This window comes from Neofelis nebulosa, chromosome 17 (genome assembly GCF_028018385.1).
Source record: "Neofelis nebulosa isolate mNeoNeb1 chromosome 17, mNeoNeb1.pri, whole genome shotgun sequence".
NCBI lineage: Eukaryota > Metazoa > Chordata > Mammalia > Carnivora > Felidae > Neofelis > Neofelis nebulosa.
In genome coordinates, this window is record NC_080798.1 from 10106421 (window position 1) to 10129182 (window position 22762).

The window sequence follows — 22762 nt, forward strand, 5'->3', positions numbered from 1 at the left end:
GTCTTTGACGGCGGGGACCACGATTGGCTTATGCGAGTCACGTGGGATATAGTAGGGCGCACCAGGAAGAGTGGGGTGTCCTACGCGGCTGTTTGCGCAAGCGTTGAAGCGGCGGCTCGCCGATTGGAGACGGTGAGTCACGGGGCGGAGTGCGGCCGCCGGCGGGGGCGTGGCCGGCAGGGGCGCACCTCGCTACCAGACCGCTGGTTGGCCGGCGCAGATCACATGGTGCCGGGCAGCAGGCGGCGCGCGCCGGTGCGACGTCAACGCCGCCCGCTAAGCTTCCCCCGACCTGACTACCGCGGCCGGGCCTCGGCTGAGTACCCCGTGGGCCCGGGTCCGGCCGTTTGCTGAGTACGGTTGCGGCCACCATGGACAACTCCGGGAAAGAAGCGGAGGCGATGGCGCTGCTGGCCGAGGCGGAGCGCAAAGTGAAGAACTCGCAGTCCTTCTTCTCGGGCCTGTTTGGGTAAGAACCGCGCCGAGGGGTCGGCGGGGACCTACGCTGAGAGGACGAAGGAGTCATGGCCCGAAGCGGCGGAGTAGAGTCGCAGGGCCCGAGCCTAGAGAACGGAGGGGATTCCGGGAGGAGGAGCCACGGTCTAAAGTAGTAGAGGGGACACCGGCCAAGGGCCAGGGGGCCCGGGCTGTGGGAACTCGGTTTGAGGAGAGACCTCCTGAGATGGTGGGAGGGCCGTAGGCTGAGGACAGCCAAACGGGCAACACCGTCTTGAGGCGGTAAGAGGACCCAGGCTGAAGATGGGCCAAGAGGCCGGAGCGAACCTGGGCCGAGGGAACATGGCCTGAGGCCTTGAAGGGGATCGGTTTGGGAGAGCAGCCGGGTCAAGAAGTCTTTTGGAGCCCTAGAGAACGTATTCGGAGGATACCTGACGGGCATAGTGGGCCCGGGACTGAGGACACCTGCCCGAGGGCTTGACCTTTCTCCAAGGCGCGCAGCAGCGGATTTGCAGGAGCTCCGGGTGATGGTGAGAGGGTCAGGGCCAAGGTGATCCTGGGAGTGATGGGGCGCCCAAGTCTGGGACGTCTGAGGGCGCTTGAGAGAAAGCTGCATGAACCAGAGAAAGAACCTGGACTTGAGGTGCTGCAGAGCATTGAGGACTTTCCGGGGGCCTGTCTTAGTCCGTGTGAGCCGCTATAACAAAAGAGCCTAGAACGGGTGGCTTACGAACAGAAATTTAACTTTTAAGGGTTTTGGAGGCTAGAAGTCCAAGATCAGGATGTTGGCAGATATGATGTCCGGTGAAGGCCTGCTGCCTTGTAGACAGCCACCCCGTCACCACGTCCTCACGTTGTGGAAGGGGTGAACTAGCGTGTTGGAGTCTCTTTCCTAAAGGCACTTCCCCCTTTGGGAGGTGACCAAATCACCCCCCAAAAGCTCCCATCTCCTCATGTCATCATCCTGGAGGTTAGGATCTCGGCCCATGAAATTTGCGGGGGGACACAGTCCATAATGGGGCCGATCTTGGACGGTTCCCATTTGCCTTTTAGAAAGGACCGCGGCAGCTGGTGTGGGGGAGAAGTTGGGTCGGGGAGTGCAGGCAGTGACGGTAAGGACACCAGGTAATATTTATTATTAAGTACTCGGATTCTGAGTCAGACCTGGGCCGGGCACTTCACCTGCGTCCTTGCATTGAACCCTCACAACAGCCCTGGGGGGCTGGACAGATTACTTTGCCCGGTTCCCCGGTAAGTAGGAGACCTGGTCTGTTTGATCCCAAAACTATCTTGCTGCCACGCTGGTTTCTCCCCGAGGCTGGTGCCCGTTTCTGGACGCTACCCTTAAGAAAGATGGGGGCCAACTTAAGAGGAATTTCTACGTTAGGGAACTCCCACCCCAGAACTCCTCCTTCCTCCCTGCCCCACATGGCAGTTTTCTCCCGCTGTTTAATGAATGCATCCCAGACCCTTCGAGCGCCAAGAGCAGTTGAGACGGTGCTGAGAGAGGAGTGGGCAAGGCGAAGGCAGAGGCACGGACGGGGCCTAAGAGCTGGGAGCATGGCAAGAGGTCAGCCGGGAGGACTCCTCCTGGCCAGCCCTCTCTCCTGGCCCCCCCGCCCCTCTGGAGCCAGGCTTCCGTGTGTTCAGCATTTCACAGCTGCCTTTTCTCAAGGCCCCCCAGTGGCTTCAGGGACCGGAGAAGGGAGTGTTGGGGCTCAGCCCATCCCTCATGCGTTTCCCTCCCCTTTTAGAACCATCACGAGTGACGGCATTCCAAATTGAGAGGTCACTGCTCGTGTCAACGGGCCAAGTAGGATAGCCCCCACCTGGGATCTGAGACAACCTCGCATCCTTAGACGTGAGGGCTTTCTTTGTTCTTCACTGTTTCTGGGCTCCCAGACGCTAGAGGGCTTCTGTGCACCAGCAGCCCGAGAGGGAGGCAGTACCAGCCAGTTAGTAGATCAGAGCTCCTTGTATATCTTCCTCTGGGTCTTTCCTCCCCCCCTCGGCCCAGCCAGTGCACATAGACCTGGGGAGGGGAGCTGTAGGGAATGGGGGGGCAGCCCAAACTTCTACTCTGGAAGCAAAAAGATGGGGATTTCCTGAGCAAAGCACAAATTGCGGAAAAGGATCGGGGATGGGGTAGATACACTTTTTCCCTCTTCCTGCCCCAGGGCTTCAGATGGATCCAGAAACTTCCCTGCTGTGCCCTGTTTGGAACTGTGCAACTTCCAAATGGTGGCTCCATTCCCTGGGGCTTTTCCTTGGCCCTGACGCCTCCTCCCTTGCCCCCCATCCCCTGCTGACCAAAATCCAAGAGAAAAACTTCTTTCCACTTGAATACTACCATTGGTAGGAAGTTTTGGCGTCTGTGAAATGAAAACCACAGCAATACCTACCTCATAGGGTTGCGTGTGAAGCAATGAGCCTGATCTCTGTAAGTGTTTTGAGTACTTACTATTATTAAGTATCTTATTGGAAGTTGAGCTAGAAGTGCTGGAAACGTACAGATGTCAGGGGGTTTGGTATACAAAGAGCGCATTTCTACAGATTAAATGTTGACAAATCAGTTCCCATTTAAACCGCCTGTAGGCATCAGCCACCCCCAGGAGCCCTGCCAGCTGTCAGGATCCACAGCTGAAAACTCGGTGTCCCTTGCCCAGACCCAGAGCACAAGTCTTTCCCAAGGAGATGCGAGGTTTCAGGGCTACCCGGCCATTGTTCAGCTGCACCCCCGGGGTTCTGCCTTTATTGACGGAGGGGACTGCTGCTTTCGTGCAGAACTTCCAGTGTTCCTGGGTGGGACGGGACGGCTGAGAGACAAAGCCCTTTGAGAAACATTTTTTAAGAAAAGGAAACACGTTTGGTTCTGGGGCTACAGCGAAGTCATGTTGGGGCGCAGAGGGGCGTCGATCCGAGAACCAGAGGGGGACCTGCCAGGCCACGTCGGCCCCTGCCTGTGAGCTCCCAGGAAAGCAGTGGCCCGTAAATACGCACCTTCAGCAGGACGTAGGAAGGAGTGGGGCGGGTCAAAGGCCCTGGGCTCTGTGGAAACCAGAAGGTGGTGCCCCTCGGCTAACCTGGGGGTCGCGGGGGAGGTGAAACCCACACCGAGATTGGAGCTAGGTAAGCGTTTCTAGAACGTGCTCTCCCTGCCAGCCTGATAAGCGCCCAGCTGAGCACCTGCTGTGTGGTGGGCGCTCTCCCAGGTGCCCGTGCGCTTCCAGCAGCCCCGCCAGGTCCGGAGTCTTCCCCCCAGACACAGAGGGAACCGGGGCTCTCGAGCCGGGAGTCCGCTTTTGAGTCCAGGCCTCATCACGGCCCCCGGCTTTTCCAGCACCCCAGGTGACTCTAGAATTCCCGTTGCCAGGTGGCCGGCAGCCCTCGGACTGGATTTCTCCTCCTCCTCGTAATAGCAGCCGTTTGAGCACCTGCTCTGTTCTGGCCTCGGTGCCAGGTACTGAGCACGCGTCGTCCCTCCTCCCCGCAGAGGCTCTTCCCGGTTCGGTTTCGTTGCCTCCATTTTACAGGTCAACAGACTGAGGCTCTGGGATCGCTAGCCCAAGGTCCCACAGTTATGAAAAGTGCCCGAAACTGATTTCAGCCCGGGTCTCTCGACCCCCGGGTCCATTCTGTTTCTGCTCTCCGTCTGTTATGGGCATGTCACAAGAGTGTCCTGCGATGGTGTCAGAACCGGGCAGTTAGTGTGTGTGACACTTTATTCTTTTGTCGTTCCTGGGGCCTGTGTTGGGGGGGGGGGGGGAGGGCTCTGCCCCCAGGAGCTCAGACGCATTCGGCCCGGAGGAGGTGGTGCCCGCAGAGTGGGGGAAGCAATGAGCGGCTCAGCTTTGCAGGTGGCATGGGAGGAGCTGCCCAGGGATCCCGCAGCTCTGGCCCTGTTTTCCAGTGTTCCTTCTGCCTGCGGCACTGACGGGGGGCTTCGTGGGGGGCTGGTTTAATGACTCCCTCCCTTGCCCAGCGGCAGCTCGGCGTGGCTGCAGCAGAGAGCAGAGTCTGCTTGTGGGTGAGGGAAATCCACACGGCGGCGTTGGCTGTTCAATCTGGCGGAGAAGCAAGAGCAGGCAGGGACCTTGTCCACCTTCTCTCTCTCTCTTTTTTTTTTATGTTTATTTTTGAGAGAGCGAGAGGGGGAGGGGCAGAGAGCAGGGGACAGAGGAGCCGAAGCCAGCTCCGTGCTGACAGCGGCGAGCCCGACGTGGGGCTCGAACTCACGAACCGCGAGATCATGACCCGAGCCTCAGTTGGACGCTCAACCCGCCGACTCACCCAGCTGCCCCCTCCCACCCCCCTTCCTTATTTTCCAGAAGATACGGGGAAGGAAGCCTCCCAGATCTCCTGAGTGAGTGAGAAGCAAGGCAGGACCGGATCTCCAGGACCCGAGTCCTGTTTCTGGTCCCTGCCACCATCTGGCAGCGTGAGCCTGGGCAAGCCCCTTGACCTGTCCGAGCCTCAGCTCCCTCCTCAGTGAAGCAGGAGTAAAATACCCAAAGCCTTACTGTGAGGAACTCGCGCTGCTTCAGGCAGGGTGCTTTAGGTCATCATAGTAACGTAGAGAAGATACATAGAACGGCAGAGAAGGTCAGGGTGGGGACGGGCCTTTGGGGTCCGTTCGTCCCCACTCGGGACAACGGAGGATCTGGGAAACTGAGGCGCCGACGGAGGGCCAGTGGCTGTGGCACTGCGGGGAGTGAGAAGGACCTAGAAGGGGATCCACCTGCCCTGCCTCGTGAGGCTCGGAGCAAAGCGCAGGTGGGGCGGGTGGCCCGATGCTGGGAGGCAGGAAGTGCCCAGGGGACAGAGGAAGGAGCCGGGAGGCTCCGCGGCCCACCGGGCCTTCTGTGCGTTGCTGGCACGGTGCTCCCCTCTCCATATGGCAGTCGCTGGAGGTTGGTGGCTGCGCCTGGGAGCCCGGAGACTGCTTCCTCTGCCTGGGGAGGGGGCAGAGAGCAGAGCCGAGTGGGTAATTATAGACAGCCCTCCACCAGGCCGGTCCAAACCAGTTCCCTCTATTCCCGGCGTGGCTCGTGGCGTGGCTCGTGGCTGGAAGCCGAGCCGCCCGATGGGGAGAGCGAAGCAGAGGCAGCTTGGGGGAGGTCGGTGGGGGAGGGACAGTCAGCTGTCGCCTGTGCTGCCGCTGGGCTCTTCAGGAGAGGCCTGCCCAACTAGCTTTTCTGGATGTCCTGCAGGAGGCACGGGAGAAGGCCTGGGCTCTTCCGGCCGAGAGTTTGCCAGGCTCCCATGACGGATCTGAGCCCACCTGACCTCAGCGAGAGGCCCTGGAGTAAACCGCAGGTTTCCCTGCCGGGAGACAGCTTGCTAGAGCACTGGAGCTGGGGGCTGCTTCCTCCTGGTCACTCTCTCTGCCGCAAACCTCCCTGTTGCGTTAGAACAGGGCCCAGACCTTTCTCCCGGCCTCCAGCACGGGGGTCCCCTACCTGCCTGTTCGGCCTCATTTCCTACCGCTCCCTGCGCCGCAGCCATCCTGGCCCACTGCTGTTCCTTGACCTGGCCGAGCTTGTTCCTGTCCTGGGGCCTTTGCACGTGCTGTGTGATCGCTGTCCGGAATGCTCTTCCCTCTTTCCGTGGGTGGCTCCTTAGTCACCTTCGAGGACCGAGCTGAAATCTCACGTCCTCCCAGTGGCTTGACCAGGGAACCCCCTCCTCCCCCAGTCCCTCTTGCGCTTGCTTTACTCCTCACATTGCCTCGCTGACTTCCTGTTTACTGAGGGCCAGGTCCTCCTCCTTTGTTTACTGCTGTCATCTGCAGCGTCTGGCACGGAATGAGTGGAACAGCCCCAGGTGAATAAGCAGCTATGCGAATGGCTCCTCCTTCAGGGCCTGCCGGTGACCCCAGGCAAGTCACTTGCCCCCTCTGAGAGCTCCATTTCCATTTCTGAACGGAGGGGATGGGACTCCAGGGGTTCCCCCTGTCATCGCAGGCCCCCGGTTACCGGGAGGAGGCAGGCCTGAGCAGACCTTAATCCCTCTGGCTTTCCCAGTCCGCGGTTAGAATGGTTGACCCGGAGCAGGCCTGGCGTGGAATCACAGAATTTCAGGCCGGCAGCTGACAGGCTTTGTGTTCTGTGTTCACTCTGTCCCGCTGAGCTGAAACAAACCAGCTGGGGCCGACCGTTCATTGTTGATCACCTGGCTCTGGGCCTCTCGGTGCGTCGGGCCATTTCTGCTTATCCAGGAGCCCGAGGTTTTTTTTCAGAGCACGTCTGAATCTGGATAGAAACTAATTGTTGCCACACAGAAGGGAAGGATGAGCCAGGGGATCCATGGGACGAGGAGACCTAGGGTTTCGGTCGGTGAACACGTCCATCCCCTTTCAGTAAGAGAATATTCCCGAGAAGGTCCCCCAGAGGATTTTGTAGCTAGGCCTCAAAGGACCCTATGCCCGGGAAGGTTCTTCGGCTCTCCAAGGCCCAGAGTGGGTTCTAAAGAAGTCACTCCGAGCAGGGTCCCCAAGCCCAAGGTGTGTTGGGCCAGCTGGGGTGAGGTTGGCCAGGGAAGACCGCGGAACCCGTGCAGAGTGAGTGTGAGAGGGCAGTCCTCGGGGCGCTTCCTGTGGAGCAGCGGAGGGTAGGGGACCGGCATCGGCACAACCCCGGCGGGCAGAGACTTTTCATCTAAAGAAGAACCTTACCTGCTGTGATGTGGAATCCCGGGCCCTGGATCCCAGCCCTAGCTAGCCTGACCAGGGGTGTCTACCAGCTGACACAGCCTGACTCGGAACAGGTCACCTAAAGCGATGGGTCCAGGTCAGCTTTTTCCCCTCCCGAACTCACCTGATCTTTCTGAATCACCTAGGACCATTGTTTGAAAAGCCCGATTCCAGGCCGCGCCCAGCCCTGAGGGAAATCTTCAGGGGAGGGTGGCTGGGAGGCTCCGGTTTCATGACCGTGACCAGCTCAGCTCCGGTGACCCGGAAGGAAAGGACCTACTGCCTTAGCGGTGCAGAATGAAGGCGTGCCCCCAAATTCCACGGGAGGCCCCCCCAGCAGCCACAGCTGGGGCCGGCGAGTTTCCAGGGCCAGTGGACGCGGGAGAGGGGCAACAGGGAAAACGATCTGTGTGGCTTTGTTGCTGGAAAATACCCGTCTTCTGTTCTTCAAGACAAAATACTGGTTGATGTCAGTGAAGAGAGAATCTGAAATCCATTTGGTAGAACTGAGCGTGTGGGATTTTTTTTCTACTGCTGATGTGGGCGGTGGGAGCTTGACCTCGTGGGCTGAGCCTGGTTGCAGTATTGGAGGTGGAAGGACAGAAACGTGGTGGGGACTCAGACGAGGTTCTAATGAAGGGTCCCCCAGTTCAGGAAGAGCTTCCTATGCACCGCCTGCGTGGGAGATCAGGAAGTCAGGGTGAAACTGCCCAAACAGAGCGCTCTTTTTTTCCCCCTCAATGTACTCCTTTGTATGTCTCTGGCCTCTACTCTTTTTTTTTTTTTTTTTAATGTTTTTATTTATTTTTGAGGGAGAGAGAGAGAGACAGAGCACGAGGAGGGGAGGGGCAGAGAGAGAGGGAGACATAGAATCCGAAGCAGGCTCCAGCCTCCGAGCTGTCAGCACAGAGCCCGACGCAGGGCTCGAACTCGTGAACCATGAGATCATGACCTGAGCTGAAGGCGGATTCTCAATCTACTGAGCCATCCAGGTGCCCCTCAGGCCCCTACTCTTACACAATAAGTTCTTTGAAGGTGGTTTTGCCATTTTAAATAATTCTGTACTGAACATTCTTACAACTTTTCTGATTTAGTTTCTTGGGATAAATGGGCAGAAATGTAATTCATTGCTGGGCCACAGAACCAAATGTAAATCTTGGCATTTAAAAAGAGAAGTACTTTGTTTGCATTCTTCCCTGTACGTTTTAATAGGTAAAGTATGCAGATGATAAAGAATTCAGACAGTACCAGTGAGGCGCGCACGCGTGGTGATTAAACCTGTCTGCCACGCCTGGCCCCCCACCTTCTGTAGGGTTCCCGTAGACCCCACCTTCGAGAAGAATGCTGTGGCTAGTTTTTTGTGTACATCTGCTCAGTCCTGCAGTAGTAATGACACACGTGCAGGGTCAAGAGGTCTACACTGAACAACCGCAGCGTGCGAGCCATGGGATTAAGGCATTGGGAAATGACCAAGGCATCCAGAGCTGGGCTCCTCCCCCAGAATGCTTTGCAGCCTCTTGGCAGAGGTGGGGTGGGGGTAAGGATTTGCAGAGAGCCTGGGAACCTGTGGTCACTGAGCGGAAGTGGAAGAGACTGTCAGAGGCAGGGCTCACGGGCAGGTTGGAAGGCCCCCCTCCCCGAGTGAGGGTGGCCCACGCCTCCCCCGGGAGGGCCCTGGCAGCGAGCGTGTCTCTGTTCCAGGGAGTGGAGGCCACGGAGGCGGTCTCCCCTGAGCCCCCAGAGGAGGCCTGGGCTGCAGCGGGCTTCTCGGGGGAAGTGATGGGAGTGGGGGCGTGTCTGCACTGGCCCCAGGGCGGGATGCTTGCTTGCTCTTCAACACCAGACGGGTTTGTCTCATCTTGCCCCTTCTTTCCCCAGAGGCTCATCCAAAATAGAGGAAGCCTGTGAGATCTACACCCGAGCAGCAAACATGTTCAAAATGGCCAAAAACTGGAGCGGTATGTGATCTTTGCTACAACTCCTTCGTGGTCGAGTCTCCGGTTTTCCCTCCGCTTCCAGTCCCGAAGGCCTGACCCAGGGGTTAGCCTTGCAGCACCACCCCCCCGCCCCAACCCCGCCACCTTTCTAAGCCATCTTTGGCCTCAGAAGCCCATCGGCCTGCCATTGGCTCCTTTTGAGCCCACTGGGTTATTTTACTTGGGTCACAAGACCTTGGAGAGAGGTCTCTAAGGCTAAGGATAGACAGATTAGCGGATCCAGATTGCTCTTTGAGGGGTTTCTCCTTAACCTCAGGACGGGTCAGCTTTCCCCGGAAGCTGTTCCCTAGTGCTTTCTTCAGTGCCTGAATTCTAGGCTCAGGGGTCCATCCCAGGGGTTCAGTTAACAGTAATTGTTAACCGTTTATGGAGCGTGCTCCTAAGCGCCAGGCGTGCATCCTGTGATCGAATGAATCGGCACAGCAGCCCCGTGAGGGTCAGTACCGTCCGTGTTCCCGTGGCTGGAAACGGAGGCTTCGCCCAGCCCCACGCCTAACAAGTGACGGAGTGAGAATTCGGAAGGCAGAGCTCCGACTCCGGAGCGGAGCACTTCACCTGCCCCCACGCTGGCTCTGTGACCTTTGAAGCCAGTGTGACCTAGGTCTGGGTTGCAGACTGGCCGTGCGCCCCTGGGGAAGTTACTCGATGTCTCCGAATATGATTCCTCCTCAGTAGGACCACAGGGACGGTGGTCCCGACCCCCACGGGGCCATCGTGTGGACTCCTGGAGACATGGTGGCCGGGAGTGCCGCGTGTGTCCTTCCTGCTAGCTGCACTGCTTCCCACCTTGGGAGTGGAGGGAAAGCTCACAGAGGACTCTGGGCAGCAGATTAGCAAACTTCAGGAGCAGCGAGTTGGTGCCCCCCACGGCCCTCTCTGTGTTCTCGCTCTGACTAGGGGAGGACGCAGCTTGACGATGTCAGGTCGCTTAATGCTGGAGGAGGGCATCCGCCCAGAAGAGAGCGTCCCAGGTCGTGCGCCTCCGCTTGGTGGGTGGAGGGTGATCGGAGTCGTGGCCGCTCTGGCTTCGGCCATGAGGTTGTGGTCAGACTCCTGGCGAGGCTGGAGCGTGGCTGGCTCCCCCGAAGAGAGGCTGGCAGGCAGGGAGGGGCCCCTAGAGGCCAGAAAGGCGGAAAGTCTGGTTGGGAGCTGCCAGAGGGCTCCAGCTTGGAGCGTCAGCAAGACGGGGTGAAGGAAATTGAGTGAAGACAGGTTCAGGTTTGGGACCCAGGGAGGAACTTGCTGACCAGAAGGAGACGAAACCTGAAACGGGCCCCTGGAAGCAGTGGGGAGGGCCCCGGGCGGGATGGGTCCTCCTCGCTTTCTGAGGATGCTTTTGGTTTCCTGAAAATGGCAAGAGTTCTTCCTGAACTTTCACAAAATACGTCGTGCGTAAAGCCACGTGCCAGGGATAATTTTATGCTCCCGAACTGATCAGGTGCCATCAGAGAAGGAAATATTTGTCTTAGAGTTTGTTTATTTTGAGAAAGAGAGAAAGCCGGAATCAGGGAGGGGCAGGGAGAGAGAGGGAGAGGGAGAGAGAGAATCCCAAGTAGGTTCCGCACTGCCAGCACAGAGCCTGACCCAGGGCTCAATCCCATGAACCTGTGAGATCGTGACCTGAGCCGAAGTTGGACATTGAACCGACTGAACCACGCAGGCACCCCAGGATATTTATTTTTCAGTCACATAGATGTTACTTTGCCCCTCAAATGTGTTACTCCCGCCCTATTCCTCTAGCTGTTCAAATAAAAGCCTTGGGCTGTTTTTCATTTTTCTCCAATGATACTACTCTCCTGGACATTTTGCACTCAAGCCCTGCAAAATGATAAATCCTGCCTACTGAGAACCTGGGCTGCTTTGTCTTTCCTGCTGCTCTCAAGTTGCGGGATGGAGTCAGGCCCTCTGGTCCCCTTCCGGCTCAGGAATTCTGTGATTCGGATCCTGCTGGAGGAGGATGAAGGGAAGCATGGGGTCAGGCGGAGGCTGGCTGAGCTGAAGGTGGGGGTTGGAGCTCCCTGGTTAGCACAGCCGCACCCCCGTTCTCCAGCCCTGGAGGAGGACAGATCCCGTGGTCTCCTGCACGCCACAAGGCGATTTAGGAGACAGACGTGTGACCAGAATGGCTTCCAACTGGTGCAACTAAGGACGGGACAGACTGGGCTTCCCGTGTGGTCACTGCTACCCTCTGCCCATGGGCACTTGTCCCCGAGTTCCTGCTATCCCATGGGGCCACTGCTGGGCTTAGTTGGCGATGGTTTGTATATCCTTCATAGCTCTCGGCCCTGCCTGCCTTCTCCTTGGATTTTTAGAAATGGTGGCCCTGGAAATTTCGGCAAAGGCTGGGATCAGGGCTGTGATATTTTAGCTGGCCTCGGCCTGGCCCTCTCTTCGCTCGCCCAGGGCTCAGGAGCCTCCCTCTTCCTCCAAGTCCACCTCACGGACTTTCCAGAGCCTTGGCCTCGGGGTCAGGAGGCCTGAAGTCGAGGCCTCCACCTCAGCTCAACCCAGGTCTGTCTCCCCCCGCACCCCTCCCCCCGGGGGCGCCTCTGCATTCTCGAGAGAGCCGCCTCCTCCCCAGGGCAGTGTCTGAGCGGCGTCTGATAAGTGGAGCCCCGCTAAGGCTGAGCTCACTCTTTTCTGTTCCAGCTGCCGGAAGCGCTTTCTGCCAGGCCGCCCAGCTGCACCTGCAGCTCCAGAGCAAACACGACGCGGCCACCTGCTTCGTGGACGCTGGCAACGCGTTCAAGAAAGCTGACCCCCAAGGTGAGCCTCTGTGCGACGCTGGGCCCGGCCGCCCGCACACCAGCCGAGCGCTCCCGGGAGAAGCCCTCCAGTGTCCGCGAGGCTCCGGTTTTTTCCAGGGGCCAACACACGCCGGAGGCTGGCAGGAGGCTGGCAGGCAGACGCTTGGGCTTGAACCTCAGAATTGGCTCCCTTCCGGTTGGCATTTGCATCCCGCTCCAAGCCTCCGCCTCCCCCTGCTGCTCGGTGTGCGCAGCCGATCGCTTCCCTCCCGAAGCCGGGAGCATTTGGGAGTGGGAGTTACATTGCAGACCCGCCGCATGCCAAGGAGAGAGGAAAATCTGTTCTGTTGTCAGAATTAACATGCAGAAGGGGGTGGGAGGGGTTCTAAGACCGGCCAGGTAGGAGTTGATGCCGAAAAAGGAGCGGAAATTATCCCGACCTGGCTTCCCAACACGCTGGGGGGGAATCAGAACGGAGCCCGAGATGGCGGTTGCCAGAGAACAAGTTACTTAAAATGCGGGAGTGTTTGGGGATAGGAGCCCGGTTTGGGACTGACTCATGGTGAGAAGACCGTTTGTCCCACAGCCCAGCGGGGACCAGGCTCTGGGGTTTTGTGGAGCTGGAATTTTAGTTCATTTTTTTCATCCTGGTGCCAGACACAGGTGGCTAACTTTTTCATTTTAGCAAGCGTGAAGACGTTTTCTTCAAGTGACCCCTCGTTGTCGCTATGTTCTCAGAAGAGAATAGGGAACGTGTGAATGTTTCAAGGAAAAGGAAAGAAAGAAAAGGAGATGCCGCACCTTGGAGTAAAGACCTGTCCTTCCCAAGAGAGTCAGAGAGGTGTTTGCACGGATAGGTGAGCGCGGGCCACACCCGAGCGCTGGGGAATTGTTGGCGGATCCGTTACCTGTACCCGGGGATATTTAGTTCCCAGTCGGGGATTTGATCAGTGTAGACCAAGTGACTTTTCTGGGTCCCCAGGCTTGACCGGTCACTGCTCCGTAGCTGGGCATGTCACAGGTGTTGGCCTGGGGGGTCATGTGGTGGGCTCAGGCCTGGCCAGAACCAGAGCAGAGGCCTTGTGATGGGGTGGGCCACCGCAGGCTGCGTGGACAGTGTGACGACGACCCAGGGACGTCTGTGTCCGTTCCCCACCCGCATCCCCCCGGGAACTCCCCACCTCAGCCTTCCCTCTGCCCCCTGGGAAACCGGTCTACCTGGAGAAGCTGCCTTAGCTTCTGGGGCCTTCACCTGCTGCCCCTGGGTGACTGGAAGGACTCGTTTCTTGGGCAGGAGTTGAGCGCCAGGCTCTGTGACACGTGCACAGTGCTGTTTGCTCTTTAAACAAACCTCGGCCGTTCCCTTGGACGGGCCCCCACCCGACGCCGCGTCCTTCGTCACCTGGCTTTCGATCTGAGCTTTTTCAGCTGAGGCTCAGCACGGCAGGGGGTGCGTTGGGTGCTAGGTTCTGGGCCGGGGGCTGTGGCCGCCATGCCTGGCCTTAGTAAGTGCAGAGGGTGGCCGAGGCGTCCCTGCCCCAGTGGGAAAGCAGCCGACATGGCCGTCGTGGAGTCCAGAGGCCACTTTGTTTCTCCAGGGATCAGCAGACATGGTTTGCTGCCCTGGGAGCTGAGGCGGGAAGGGGGTGGATATGGGGTGGGAAGGACCTTTCAACAAGAGGGAACAAGAGGGGCAACGGTGAGGAGGGGACCCTGATTTGGGCAGAGCCAGGACTGAGTTCCTCGGCTGGAGTGCCAGGTTCTTGGTGCTAATCAGGGAGGGGCGTTGGGGCCGAGTCCCAGCACCGCTGCCTCGCTGTCGTCCGCCCCCGCAGTGGCTCACAGAGTGCGTGGCTGAGTGTGGTCTCCCTAGTCTGAACGGAGCCTGTGCCCCTGTGGCTTTGGGCAGTCACTTAATCCTCTAGGCGTCTGTTTCCTGGCCTGGTGAAGCAGAGACCGAGTGTGAAAGAACACACGGACCTGCCCGGTGCGGTACCTGGTGTGTGATAAGTATCTAGGAAGGGGTGGCCCTTGGCTCCCATCAGACAGAGGCCCGGCCTCCCCCAGCCGCCTCCTCTTGGCACTGCGCCTCGTGAAACAGAGCTGGAGGGCCCACTTGGAACCCTGCCAGGTTTCCCTGAGCAGGTGGCCAGCTCCCTGGGGCCTTGCTGGCCACCGCACCTGCCTCGAAGGCCTGTGTCCTGTGTCAGCACCTCCTACGGGAGTCCCGGAGGGCCCTCCCCCGGAGAGGCGGCTGGGGCCGCTCAGGAGGCCTGCCAGAGCCAGCCAGGGTGGAAGAAAAGGATTCGGTGCCTGTCACCGCCCTCTCCCTCTGCAAGTCTGCCCAGAGTGCAGGCCGGGGGCAGCCTGCCCACCCCTTTGGTGGCTGGGGGTGCGGGGAAGTGATGCCCATAGCTGTCAGCGGCTCCCCGATTTCCTATAGCCACCTGATGGCCAGGCCCGGGGGTGCCTACTGCGTGGTTAGACGTGGTAGCGTCTCTTTTTAACCCATTCCACTTCCCCGTGGGATTCTGCGGCCTGCCCCTGTTTCACTGGGACGGGCTGAGTCCCAGGCCTGATACGGGCAAGTGCAGCCGGACGGCGGGGCCGCTGGAGCACACAAGGTGGGCCCGGGGCCCCGGGCCGCATGACTCCCAGTATGCCTCAGCCCGGCCTTCCCCTCTGGGCCACGGCACCCCCCACCCCCGTCCCGGGCTGGCTCCCGTCCAGGGGTGCGCCGGCCGCTCATCGGTGGGGTCCTGGTGACTGGCGATAAGCTGGTTGTATCTAGTTTGTCGGTGTCCTGCCTGCCGGCGCTCTCCCCGGGGCGTCAGCGGGCAGCCCGCTGCTTTCAGGGACAGCTGCTCCTGAGCCGGAGCAGGCGTGAAGGGGACTTAACCCCGTGAGTCCGTGTTGCCGCCTGGGGGGTGAGCCTTCTGCCCCCGCTGCCACTGCAGGGACCGAGCCTTGGCGACAGCACTCGGGCCTGGTGCCAGCAGGCCCGTGGGGACAGCTGGGGGCCTCCGGTCCCCCTCCTGGGCTGCTCGTCTCTCACCGGGAGCAACCTTTGCCCCCTGGGCCAGGTGCCAGGCTGGGCTCCCTGGTGTTCCAGAAGGGGGAGCCACCGGCACCCCCTGGGGTGGAGGATGAAGCAGGGGTGGGAGGTGCGGAGCCGGCTCCTTGTCGTCCTTATTTTCACCATTGTGTCGCGGCCCGGTGCTGGCTCGTCAGATCCAGAAACGCTCTGTTTCGAAATATGCACCTGTGTTAAAGTGAGACTATTTCCGGCTGTATTTTTTCTCCCTTTCCCTCTGCGTTCTCTCCCTTTTCTCTTCCTCTGCTTCCTTTTTGGTTCCTTTTCTTCTTTTCTCACGCCTTGAGCTTTCAGCTGCTTCCCATCCTTGACCAGAATGGTTCTCTGAATCCTTCCGGCGTCCCCAGAGGCCTTTCAGAATTGGATCAAACCTGCAGACACTCCTTCCCCCAGAGTAGGGCTGACAGACACCCACTTTTTGCCTGTAAACCTAGGGGACGGGGAGCTTGTGGACTCCCTGAACTCCCAGCCACAGTCTGAGGCTAAGAGCCTCTGCTCACCTGTCTCCCTGGGTCATGAGACCTTTAGGGCCCCGAGAGCAGGCCAGGCTTGGCTCCTCTGTGGCCCCTCAGCCCAGCGGGCCCGGCTCACCGTGGGGGACCTTGGGGGTGGACCAGGAGCCTTGTGGGTACCCTGGATGGCAGGGGCCCTTCCAGGCCCACCCCAGCACGGAGCCCACATCCCGTGTCTGTCTGGGCTCTCTTCCTTCCCCCCCGCACCTCCCCCAGCACCCTTTCTTCTGAGATGCATTAAAAGAGATCCAGCCCGAGAGCTCATCTCTGTCTGCTAGAAAGTGCCTCCCACTCATGCCGCTCTCTCTCCTCCAAATAACGTGTCAAAAGAGGGAAAAAAAAAAAAAGCAATAGCCGAATTTAAGGTCTTGGAACAGGTGGTGCAACAAAGGTAGCCGAATTCTCTCTCTCACGGGCCACCCTGGTGTTTGCTTCGTCGGGGACACCTGTGGTGTGGGGAGCTGGCATGCGGCGGGTGAAGGCGGGCGGGGAGAACAGAGGGCTGTGCTGAATGCTGAGAAAATGATGGGGATTCCAGCCAGAGGGGCCTCGGGGTCCCGGTGTCCAGCCCCCTCCTCCCAGAGATGGGGGCCAGGCAGGTGCAGGGGACCGTGGCAGACTCGGGGTCCCGCGTGACGGGGTACCGGAGTCCGGGTGGAACCTGGGCGTCCCTCGGGTGTCAGGCTTGGCCGTCCCTGGCCAGGACCCCTTGTCCTGGAGGGCAGGGCCTCAGCGGGCCTGGCTCAAAACACCCATGGGAGCCTGGCTGTCAGCCTGACCGTGTCCGGTCCCTGGGGCTGCTGGGAAGGTGGTGGCAGCGTGGCGGCCTGAGGGAGAGGACAGCCCTCAGCAGGTAGCAGTCCACAGCGCGGTACGTTAGTCTGAGAGCCTTACTTGGGGCTCAGGTGTCCCTTCACCTCCCCTCCTGCCACGGCCACGGCCACGGCCACGAGGGCACAGCGGAGCACCTGCCCTGCTTTCTCCTCCTCCTCCTGGCTTCTGCTGAAATAACTTCTCTTTCTCGTTTCTCCCTGCTTCCCTTTTTCTCTCCGCAGAGGCCATCAACTGTTTGATGAGAGCGATCGAGATCTACACGGACATGGTAAGGGCCACTGTCTGTCCCGTCCCCCCTGCTCTACCCCCTTGCTCCAGCCTGCCCTCCCTGGCGCCAGCACTAGGAGCAGGTTGTGGGGGGGGGGGGGTCACCTGCCCCGGCCTGGCTCCCGACAGCTCCCGCCACAGCACAGGGGAAGTTACATCTGCAGGAGTTACAGCTGTCGGGGGCCTTTCCCCTCGCTGGTCCTTCCCCTGCTGCACCCCATTTGATTAGCAGGCCAGAGGGGAGGCGGGGCCCAGAGCTGGCTCAGCCCCTGCCCTGTCCCCGGGGAGCATCCCCACGACGGATGAGGCCCAGAGGCAGCTCCACCAGGGAGCCAGGACCAGAGACCAAAACCAGGCTCCGGCTCCCATCCGCTCTGCGTTTTGCCGCTCCACACTCTGCCTCTGTCTCGCCAGACCCCTTCCCCAGGCCGGAACCGGGTCCTGCCTCCTACCGGGTCCAGTACCATACTGGAGTGTTGTAGTTAGAGCGGCGACGGCAGCTGCCAGATTCCCTCCGCTGAGTGGGTCAATCCTCCCCTGCAACGGCCCCGTGAGGTGGAAAGTGTTACCCCATTTGACGGGGATGGGGGGCCCAGACAGGCAACGTGACTTGCCCAGGGACACGTGCCTGCAAACAGCAGTTGCTGAGACCCGAAACTAGGCCTCGCCGAGCCCGGGGCTCTGCCCTTTCCCGATGTCCCTTGGCAAGCGGGTGTCCGTAGACCAGCCCCGTGTGCCAAGCGGCCGGCCAGGAGCCCAGTTCTGCGGGCCCCTCTGCCCCCCGCCCCAGGTAGAAGCTGGTAGCCTGTGCTTAGCTCCTCCGGAAGCTAGGGCCGTCCCTGGGGAGAGCCGTGCCTGTCTGCAGGGGAAGCTGGGGGTTGTTGGCCTGTGAGGGGGCCGTCTCCACGGCCACACGGGGGGAATGGGAGGCCAAGAAATTCCCGTGCAGTGTGGATGCTCGGACCCACTTTCTGCAGGGCTTTTACTGGGTGACTGTGGGCTGGTCGTTCCCCTAATCTGGGCCCCCTGTCCAGCGCTTCCTCAGGCCAGGGCCTCTGCCAGGTACCTGTGCACCCACATTATCTCTGGCGTTGCCCCGCCCACCTGTGCCCCTGTGGACGGGATGGACACGGAGGCTGCGTGTGGGGGGCTTGCCCAGCCAGGGTCACCGCATCGGGCCAGCACAGAGACCAGGCCTCTCCCTGGAGCCTCCTGTTTAGGGCCCCTCGGTGCCTTCTCCTGCACACCTCACCGGTGGCTGAGGGGCAGGAAATCACCGGCTCTGGGGGCCTAGAGGGGCGAGGAAGGGCTGGGCTGGGGTGCTGGGGACGTCCCTCGTCACAGATGGCCCCTGCCCACATCCCACCCAGGGCCGATTCACGATCGCGGCCAAGCACCACATCTCCATCGCTGAGATCTACGAGACGGAGCTGGTGGACATCGAGAAGGTGAGGGGGAGTCGGGAGGCCCTGCCTGGCTGCCGGGGGAGCACTGCGGCAGCCGGGCCCCTTGGGCCGGGGCTCGTGTCCTCTGGGGGAGGCCTCCGGTGCCTGGGTGCCCGGAAGGGGGCATGGGGCGTTGGCTGAGCACGGGTCAGGCAGGGGCTCCTGCTGTGCCCCAGGCAGGGTCGGGCCCGTGGCGGACAAAGGTTGCATCGCTTCCCCGTGTCTCCCCAGGCCATCGCCCACTACGAGCAGTCCGCAGACTACTACAAAGGGGAGGAGTCCAACAGGTACCGGCCAGCGGGCTCCCCCCGCCCTCCCCAGCCCCCTGGAAGCTCCTCCCCCCCCCCCCCCCCCCCCACTGCCACCGCCACCGCCACCGACTTCTGCCTCTGTCCCCGCCCCACACAGCTCAGCCAACAAGTGTCTGCTGAAGGTGGCTGGTTATGCGGCTCAGCTGGAACAGTATCAGAAGGCCATTGACATCTATGAGCAGGTGGGGACAGGTGTGGCCCGTCGTCCCTGCACAGTGCTCCCTCCATTACCTCCCCCCTCCCCTGCGCTCATCCTGTCCTCCCTGGCAAAACTCTCCACCCACCACTCCTCGGGGCGTCGCCGCCCTCTCCTCTCTGCCCTCTCCCCTGTGCGCCTCTCATGGAGGGCTTCCTGGGAGGCCCAGGGAAAGGGAAGAATCGCGGAGGCCTGGGGTGGCCAGAGGTGGCTGAGCAGTCCCCAGGAGGCATGGTCGGGGGGACGGGAAGGGAGCGACCCACGGGTGTGCAGGCTCCCCTGGGCTGGGCAGGGCGGGCGGGGCGGGCTAGGCTGTCCCAGTAGGTTCAGCGGGGCCAAGAGAAAGGCAGGCAGCTGGCCTTGGAGGGGAGGGGGGCGGGCGCCGGCTCTCAAGTTCCCGCCTCCTGCCACCCCTCTGCCCACCAGTGTGTCTGCCTCCCTCAGGCCTGACAGTGGGGCTGCCGCCTCCCTGTCATCTCGGCTGCCTCGGCGGGGCGGGGGCGGGGGGGGGGGGGGTGCCACGGACACCTGGCTTCAGCCCTGTGGCAGCCCACCCCCCTGTGACACACTGCTCTGTGGCCGCCCGCACACCATTGGCTGACTTCTCTGGGCTGGTCCTCGGCCTCCCTGCCCTTGGTGTCTCAGGTTAACCGGGCTTCAGCCTGGACACGGACGCAATGACCCCAGTCCCCGCCCCCCCCCCCCCCCCCCCCCGGCTGCCAGCCCCGAGCTTATGGTGCCACCTGCACATGCGCACAGGTGGGAACCAATGCCATGGACAGCCCCCTCCTCAAGTACAGCGCCAAGGACTACTTCTTCAAGGCGGCCCTCTGCCACTTCTGCATCGACATGCTCAATGCCAAGGTGAGCACGGCCCCATGGGCCCACCCAGGGCCTCCCCCTCCTCCCAGTGGCCACCCCGGAGCCCTGGGTCTGTCATTAGGCCAAGGCCCCTCTTGGCAAGGGGTGAGCCCCTCCCTCACGTCTGGCGCCTGCAGCCAGCTGTGGGCAGGACACGCTCGTTCTCACTGACGTGTTTCTGTTCCTGTTGTCACGCGCCCGGCTCCTGGCTCACTTGGTGCCAGGCTTTTTCTTCTGTGAGAGCATGTTTTGGGTCCTTACTGCGTCCCTTGAGGTCGGCACCACTGCTGCCCCGTTCTACAGCTGAGGATGGTGAGGCCGGAGCCCCTTCTTCAAGGCCACAGGGCTGGAATCCAGATCTTTCTGACTCCCAGAGTCATGATTTATACTGTAGCTCGCGTGCCCACACCACCCATTTTCAGGGCTTCTTGGCAAGAGCAGAGCCAGTGCTGGCTGAGGGGGCGGGGAACGGCCTAGCCGGAGGAGGAGCTGGAGTCCTCGGGGTCCGGGTTCGGCATTTCCTGGGGTCTCCGGCCTCCCCGCCCTCAGCCTCGGGGTGTGTCTGAGCACGGCCGCCAGCCCCCGCTCCCGCTGTGGGTGAGAGCTCGGGCTTTGCTGTCGGGCCCGTCCACGTCCCCGCCCCCACGTCCCCTGTGCCCCAAGCAGGTCATGGCGTTTCCCCGCTTTCAAAACGGGGGTCCCCATCACGTGACCCTCCCCGGGGCCTCATGGTGGTTAACTGAGAAGTGCCCAGCACCAGCCCTGGCACATAGGAGGTACTCCTGCGAGGCAGTTGGTGTTTGCCCCTGCCCTGGGCACCGGCCTGGGAAACCCTTCCCGCTTCCTCCCCACAAGCTGTCACTGCAGCCACGCTTGGCCCAGCACAGCCCCACGGAGGTGCCGCCAGGCACAGAGCCAGGTGACGCTGGGGGAGGGGCACAGAGAAGGACTCAGGGGCCAGGTGTCTCCAGGTCCCCTTGGCTGCCAGGCCGGTGGCTCCGATGGCCCCTCTTCATGAGCTTGTCCCCTCTTGCCACCCTTGTGACGTTTAGCTCGCCGTCCAGAAGTATGAGGAGCTGTTCCCTGCGTTCTCTGGCTCCCGGGAGTGCACGCTAATGAAAGTGAGTGCCGGGTGGGCTGGGGGCAGCGGCGGGGGGGCAGCCCCGGGCTCCAGCCACCGTAACTGCCAAGATCTGTGCGGTGGTTCTTAAGGGTCTTCCGTCTTTGTTTTGTTTTCCCTCCTGTGCCGTGTGGGCCTCCGTTTTCTGACTCGGGTGGTGGCGGAGACGGCAGAGCTGGGAGGCCGCGTGATCGCACGCACGCACGCACGCACATGCCTGCATGCACACGCACAGGGCAGGACTGGAAACTACCCCTTCCTCCCGGCACGGGAGCCCCCTGACCTGCACCGCCGGGTCAGGCGTGGATCTAACGGGTGGATCTAATCCAGGTCAGGCGCGCGGCCGGCCTTGGCCCCTGACCCGTCTGCCTGCCATTTTCTTGCAGAAATTGTTAGATGCCCACGAGGAGCAGAACATTGACAGCTACACCGAAGCGGTGAGTGGCCGTGGCGGGACCCGCCCTCCTCAGACACTCTCTCCTGGGAATCCCACCCACCCTTTCTCTGGCCCCGGCCCTGTCCCCGGCTGTGAATTCCTTTGCCCAGTCACCCCAGAATTCTCCCAAGGAGCCCCAGAGGTACAGGGAGGTGTTCTCCTCACATTAGAGATGATGGCAGTGAGGTGCGGGGACTCATCCTCGGCCCCTTGGGGGCAGAGCTGGGATGCAGCCCCGTGTGTGTCTGCCCCTGAAGGCCAAGGTCTTTGCAGCACTCGGTGCCCCAGGTGAGCAGCTGGGAGGAGCAGGGAGGGAGGGGGACGAGTCGTGGAAGGGCTCCCTCTTCCAGCACCAACCTCCGTGACAGAACCACCCCACAGAGGTGTTTCTTCCTTTCCATACTCTGTTCTGAACATTCTGGAACTCTGTTGGGCCCAGGTCGGGTCCTGATCCGGTCGTCTGGACTCCATCTGTCAATCACGTTTCCTGGAGGCCCTTCAGGAATCCTACACCACTACCGATGACAGAGACCAGAGTCCCTCCGGTCCATCCTGCCCCGGGCGGTGGGTGGGACACGAGGAGGATCAGCCACGGAGAAGGGAGAAGCAGGGCCATGGCAGGGCGACAGGCCCCCATCCCCGTGGCGTCCGGAACAGGCCGCCCTCACGCAGCCAGGCCTGTTTCCCACCCAGAAAACAAGGAAGCTGGACCGTTCTATGCCGCAAAAATCTTTTCTTTTCCCCAAGGCAGCCTTAGAGGGAGCCCCCCTCCCCTCGCTCCTCCTCAGAGAGGCTGGCCGGGACACACCCAGAGAATCTGGGACTGGGGACAAGGAGGGCGTCAGGGCCGGCTGTGGGACCGGCGCCCTCTGCCACCTCCCCCACTGTGTCGCAGGTGAAGGAGTACGACTCCATCTCCCGGCTGGACCAGTGGCTCACCACCATGCTGCTTCGCATCAAGAAGACGATCCAGGGTGACGAGGAAGACCTGCGCTAAGCACCCCCAGCCCCCTGGCACCCGTCCTCCTGCCCCGTCTTCTCTACCCCCGCGCCCCTCCAGCGCGTGAGCCCAGAGACGTGGGGCCGAGACCTTGGCTGCGAGACCTCCCCTCCCTTCCCGCAGAGGAGTCTCCCCAAGCCGCGGTGCGGGCTCAGCACTGCCACGGGGCCCCCGAGGCTGGGCCTACCGGCCAGACAGTCCCCCTCTGTTCTCACTGCACCCCCTCGCCTCCTGCCCATTTATTTAATGCCCCCCCGCCCCCAGAGGTGCCCTTCTCTACCCCAAACACAGAATCTCTGACACAGACCTGTTTGCTGTGGGTGCCGCCAGGGGTGGGGGGTCAGCATCTGGTCCCCCGCCTCCTGACCAGCTGAGTCGCAAGACTGGCTTCAGTCTCTCCCACCTGTCCTCCAGCCGAGCCCTGAGCACACGTAGCCGCTGAGATTTGCTCTCCCCGTGGGGGCGGGCTCCTTCCCCTCCGGTGCCGGGAACCCCCACGGCGTCCTGCAGCCCTGACCTCTCAGGATAGACCGCAGGCCCTGGAGCTCAGAGGGCCGTCCCCGCGCCCACCCTGACATCTGCTCCTTCCCTAGTGCTTTGAGGTTTTGTGGTCGGAAGCTGCAGCTGGCCTGAGAAAGAAAAATAAAAAAGAACACTTCGCATGAGTCTCTCTTCCTCCTCACCTCTGCTGCCCCGTTGTGTCTCCGGGGCTGGCGTCCTGTCTCCCTTCCCGCCTGGTCCCCACCCTGGGCTCTGGGCACGCTCTGTGGGGAAGAAGAGGGTGAGTGTGACCGG

At 61.2% G+C, this 22762-nt stretch overlaps 1 protein-coding gene across 1 annotated transcript; it reads left to right on the top strand.

Annotated features, from left to right (window-relative positions):
* Positions 1 to 223: 223 nt before the first annotated feature.
* On the top strand, positions 224 to 22632 carry NAPA (NSF attachment protein alpha). The gene is made up of 11 exons (XM_058707297.1): positions 224 to 469; positions 9026 to 9105; positions 11794 to 11910; positions 16553 to 16599; positions 17969 to 18046; positions 18275 to 18330; positions 18452 to 18536; positions 19310 to 19414; positions 20464 to 20532; positions 20918 to 20968; positions 21863 to 22632. Exons 1-11 carry the CDS (start codon positions 372 to 374, stop codon positions 21962 to 21964), a joined length of 888 nt encoding a protein of 295 aa, XP_058563280.1. The 5' UTR covers positions 224 to 371; the 3' UTR covers positions 21965 to 22632.
* The last annotated feature ends 130 nt before the right edge of the window (positions 22633 to 22762 follow it).